The sequence below is a fragment of the Triticum dicoccoides genome, chromosome 1A (genome assembly GCF_002162155.2).
Source record: "Triticum dicoccoides isolate Atlit2015 ecotype Zavitan chromosome 1A, WEW_v2.0, whole genome shotgun sequence".
Lineage (NCBI taxonomy): Eukaryota > Viridiplantae > Streptophyta > Magnoliopsida > Poales > Poaceae > Triticum > Triticum dicoccoides.
Genome location: NC_041380.1, coordinates 558,129,332 through 558,134,324, shown reverse-complemented (window position 1 = coordinate 558,134,324; position 4,993 = coordinate 558,129,332). Strand labels below are relative to the sequence as shown.

General features: G+C 41.8%; 1 protein-coding gene and 1 long non-coding RNA gene across 5 annotated transcripts in view; one reads left to right on the top strand and one right to left on the bottom strand.

Annotated features, from left to right (window-relative positions):
- The window catches only part of LOC119289532, an 11,352-nt gene that overhangs the window by 3,883 nt on the left and 2,476 nt on the right, over nucleotides 1–4,993 (top strand). Inside the window, exon 4 of one of the 3 annotated variants that reach the window (XR_005141542.1) lies at nucleotides 3,622–4,379. The exons of the other annotated variants lie outside the window; for them this stretch is intronic. This is a non-coding gene — a long non-coding RNA (uncharacterized LOC119289532). Of the gene's footprint in view, nucleotides 1–3,621; nucleotides 4,380–4,993 lie in introns of those variants that run through there. 3 annotated transcript variants of the gene reach the window in all.
- On the bottom strand, nucleotides 516–4,649 carry LOC119289512. 2 transcript variants are annotated; one of them, XM_037568828.1, is made up of 3 exons: nucleotides 4,388–4,649; nucleotides 3,530–3,638; nucleotides 516–643 (listed from the first exon to the last, which is right to left on the bottom strand). In XM_037568828.1, exons 1-2 carry the CDS (start codon nucleotides 4,603–4,605, stop codon nucleotides 3,542–3,544), a joined length of 315 nt encoding a protein of 104 aa, XP_037424725.1. In that variant the 5' UTR covers nucleotides 4,606–4,649; the 3' UTR covers nucleotides 516–643; nucleotides 3,530–3,541. The 2 variants fall into 2 exon arrangements, with proteins under 2 accessions (XP_037424725.1, XP_037424718.1); XM_037568821.1 differs by lacking the exon at nucleotides 516–643 and adding an exon at nucleotides 1,021–1,306.

The window sequence follows — 4,993 nt, the reverse complement described above, 5'->3', positions numbered from 1 at the left end:
AAGCACCGCTGCACCAGGGCATACCACTTTATGTTTGCATGGTGAGAATTATGTGAAAACCACGTTGATGGACAGAGCCACATGAGCTGAGCTCAGCCACCAGCACTGAGTCATCACCTCAAGACGACATGGTGGGAAACGAAGTGTAATGGAGGGTCATGATTCCATTCCACTGGGACTGGGTTGGTTCCTGTGTTTGGTTGGGATAATTAGTTGAAATGGAATGGTTACATTTAAGTGTTTTGTTGGGAAGATGGAACGGAATGAATTTTGTTCAGGTCACCTCTCATATAAAAATTGTGAGATTACCTCTTATAACTAGTATACTTTTATCAACAATTATTTGAATTCTCAGCAAAAATCAAATTGTACTACAGTATGGATAATTGTATTTTTAGCATTATCATCACCACTAAACGATCCTACTAGGCAGGATCACACCACAACCACACAACATCAGTAGCCGCATGATAAATAATTGACATTAGCACACACACTTCCGAGCTGAGAGCCTCGCATGCACCAACTCTTCAGAGTTCAGACTGACATTACCACACACACACTTGCTGATTGCAGTTTAGAACCTGTAGCAATTTGTTTTCTTCGGTTTGCATTTCCTCTCTCGCCCGCGCAAGTTAGCTACCTAGCCAAGAAAAAGTTCAAAAAGATAAGGCTAGCCAAGAAGATGAAACTCTTAGGCAAGAAAGAAAAGGTTGGAGTGAGCAGATCGAGCAGAACAACCACGACGAACACACCCATGTCACATAGGTCTGCACCGGCTTCCTTGCCGTCTTGCTCTCTAAGGCAAGAGCGGTGCAATAGTGTAATTCCACAGATTCAAAGGAATGTGTGGGCTTCGGATCTAAGAGGTATATTCTCTTTTTGAGGAATGGGTGGGTTCCAGTTCCTTTCCAAACGAAACGCAAAATGTGTCAAAGTGCAGGATAGACCATTACATTATATCCCATGCCTTGAACCAAACACACCCTACCTCAAAACAAATACCTTTAACGAGCAAGATGAGAACCAAAGCAGCAGGATTTGATTATATAGCTCATCTCAAAGAAATAGATTCACCGATAATATGTGACACCATAATTTGATCAAAATTCCAGAAGTTCCTCCAACCACCATAAGTCTGAGATTAACAGATGTCACCCAACGTTATGTTCACCAATCACCGTCGCCACAAGTCTCAGATCTAAATGATTAAGTTTCTCCAACCATGCATCATTTCTATTCCACGCATTTTTTGTCGCCACCGTCACCACTGTACGCCCTCGTATGTCCACCCCCAGCTTTTGGGCTGGAAAGAAATTAAAGGTATAATATGCTCAGTAACTTTGGACAAATGCACAAATTAATGAGCTAATGGATCTGCAGCAAGTCAAGAAAACAAACTGGTACAGTAACCTTTAGAGAAATGCTTGACCATTTACTATTCAAACATAATGCACTTCTAGTTAAACAACAAAATTTGTGGAATAAGAATAATACTGGGACAGTGTCTTGATGGGGCTCATTGTTCTTCAGATTGAGCTAGACTCGGGTGAGGATGAATACCTACTACCAAGATAACAGTTTTGTCGCACTATGTTCAAATTGAGACGGACTGATTTAGTATCGTTGTACTCCTACTTACAACTGAGAACTACATTGTCTTTTCTCAGTTTTGAGCATAATATTAACAATTTGGGACTATTTGGAATTAGCACAGATCAAACAGTCACAATGCACATTGGATTTACTTGCATCAAGAGCCAAAAAAATCATTATGTAAAGATCACCTATTAATTGCCAGTAAAACGGTAAATCAGAGAACTTAAGCTTGTGCCAATGTTCCTCTCTAGTAAACCGAGAAAAGATAGAAGCACAGAATTAGTTTGAAAGTGACAATACAGAAAACAGATGGCTAATGAGTTCCCAACATCCCAGTGGATATGCTGATGCAGAGAGATTATTTATCTCAGCAAAGGTTATATGCAGCTGAGGAATGAAACACAGTGGAAACAGCGCTATCACTAATTTGATAACACTGAGAAAAGCAACCGATTTCTTTGGGGAGCAAAGAAGCAAGCAAGAACCACTACCAAGACAAAAACAACACAAGTGTTAACCGAGTACTTTCAAGTAGTGAACAATATGATTCCACAGCTCAATTTTGAGCACTAAACTCTGCAGCAACACACAGGTTACAATTAGCTTACAGTTAAACCAACCTAAGTTCCAAACAGGGGTTACAGTTCCCACAAAGTTGAGACACTTATTTTGGGACAGGGGGAGTATGCCAGTACCTCAGAATAGGCAATTCAAGTGTGTCAAGTACTGGTAGAGCTGAGTATAATAACCGAACATGAATTAAGGTAGATGTACCAAATATAATTTAAACCCATTGTTCAATTATACCAAATCAACATGAAAGATAATGTTCGTTCACATACATTGGCTGAGAGAAGCTTAGTGTTTTTTTTTCAAGCAGTCGATATTTTAAATATGAATATTATTCCTCTTATATCCAGCAGGGCAGTATCACCTATTGACATATAGCCAAAATGAGCATGATGCTGCACTAACAATGATTGTAGGTAAAGCCGCCGAAATCCTTTGCCATGTATACATCTAACATCAAGGCAGACCTCAAATTATAGCTATTATTATCATAGAACCAAGTCTATAAAGGATGGCCATGTTAAAAACAAACAATTAGTGTGTATTTTTTCTTGAGAATTTAGATACATAAATATGAAGAACGTAACTGCAATCAGCCATAATGACCGGATGTGTAAGACGACTTATATTGTCTAGCGCGAGTACCAGAAGGACACCTTTAATAAATTGTCAAAAATAAAAGTAGGTTTCTCCAAGAAGACATAAGACTTAGGGCATAGCATAGCTTCTTGTTGCAGGTACAAGCAGCACAGCTGAAAGTATGATCATACATTGATACACATACCATGATGGTTTTGCCGGTTATGCACAATGACCAACATAAGGCATTCACGTATCTAGCACAAATTCCTTTACATATCAGACCAAGCCAACCAGTAAGGCAAGCATAATTTTTCGCAGTAACAAGGCTAAAAGCACAGAAAATGTTCTCTGTATCAGTAGTAAAAGGCTAAAAGCACACAATCGTCTTACACGCTCAAAGTATTGCCACTCTATACCGTGTATCCTCTACAATATGTATATGTAGCACCTCATATTCAACTCCACCCATCATGTAATGATATATTAGTTGTCACTTTGGGCTTCAGACAAGCGAATAACCTACCAACAATATAATGGTAGCACCAAACATCATGAATGATTTCTAAACACCAACACTGCAAGCCTAGAAATAATACAGCAGGAACGTTAAAAAAAAATACAGCAGGATAGATTCTTAATCAAATACTCCCTCTGTCCGGGATTACTTGCAAACTGCTAAATAAGTAATTAACAGCAGGTGTGTACAGGACATCCTAATCAATAACATGAGCACTGCAGTCCAATCATGCACATATCCAGGTACTGAAGTATGAACTACCTGGGGATGCTTTTAGAGGTTCCCTTGCCCGGCCTTCTTGGTAAACCGGCGGTTTGTCTCCGCCCACTGCTCACGTTTGCCCTTGTTTTCAGCCCGGTCGGCCCTCACCCTACACGAAGAATAAGGTCAACTCGAATGGGTGAAGCAATGCCCGTCCTTAAATGCCGGCGGAGCAGAACTGACATATTCTGCCATGATTCAAACATAACAGATAACGCTACAATTCAATAAAAACGAGGGGAAAATGTCAGGAACCCCATCAGATGAAACAATATGCGGCTCTGCACTCCAGAAAACAAGAGCGATTTATTTTGGTACGAATAACGCGATGATACAGAAGCAAACCTGCCCCAAAACCAGCTACCGGAGAAGGAGAAAACACACAAAATCCAGAATTTATCACAGCATGTATAGGTATAGTCAGATCAACATTGGTGGAGAAACCTCACACAGTGAACAGAAGAGAACACACGAGCTACCTGATACTGTATATGCTATTCCAACTTTCCAAGTAAAACTATCCTACCCTAAAATTGGTTAAAACAAAACCAGCAAGTGCTAAATATATACCAAATTCGAGGATCGTGGCTGGCAGTTATTGGTGCATACGAAACAAGGGCAGCGAATCCTTGGTCAAAAATATCGACGCGCCCCTGATTTGGCGGGTCGGTCGTTGGCATAAACCGACCCTACTTTCCAAATCAGCTTCACGAGTAAGGAGAAACCTACCAAAGCCGAAGATCTAGCTAACCGGCGCAGCAAACCCACCATACGCTGAGAAATCTCAGCGCAAACCTTCCGAGATTCGCGAGCAGAAATCGCGTGGTGAAGGAAGAAGGGGATCGGGGGCAATCGGACCTTAGGTCTCGGTGCTGGGGGTCATGGGGCCGGGAACCAGAGAACAGGTGCCTGCTCCAGCTGCGAAGGCGACGGCGGAGGAGTACTCCGGTGACGACGATGCCGACGATGGTGAGGCCGTCCCAGATGCCCCCCGGGCTCTCCGTGATGCCGTGCACGGTGTAGTTGCCGGCGCGGCCGACGGCGGCGACGGGCAGGGTGGAAACCCTAAGAGCCATGGCCTGAGACGAGGGGAAAGTAGGTCTCTCGCTCTCGCGTCGGGAAATTTGGTAAAAGCTGGTGGGGAAGGTGACACGGCTGGAAAATGTATTTGTTGTAGTGTACTGTATCTTTTTAGTGAATGTATTTGTTATATATACTCTACTAACAAGATTAAACCCGAACATGCTCTTTTTTTTGGTAATAATAATAATAGGTCGTGCATTGTAGAAAAAATATGAGACGCCCTTAACCCAATAATCACGACTCGAGACCCAATAGGTCACATTCTTTATTTCAACATGACATCCTCATTTTTGTTGCAGCTTATCCTTCTTCTCACGCTCGTCGATGGTAACCTCAGCTAACACAATCAATATGATTAATCCTAAGGTGTGTCTCTATCTC

Excerpts from the sequence above, each read along its gene's own strand:
- LOC119289512 (XM_037568828.1), bottom strand. The coding sequence starts at position 4,605 with ATGGCTCTTAGGGTTTCCACCCTGCCCGTCGCCGCCGTCGGCCGCGCC. Across the intron at positions 3,639-4,387 it reads CCCCAGCACCGAGACCTAAG|GGTGAGGGCCGACCGGGCTG; the intron begins GTCCGATTGCCC and ends TTCTTCGTGTAG.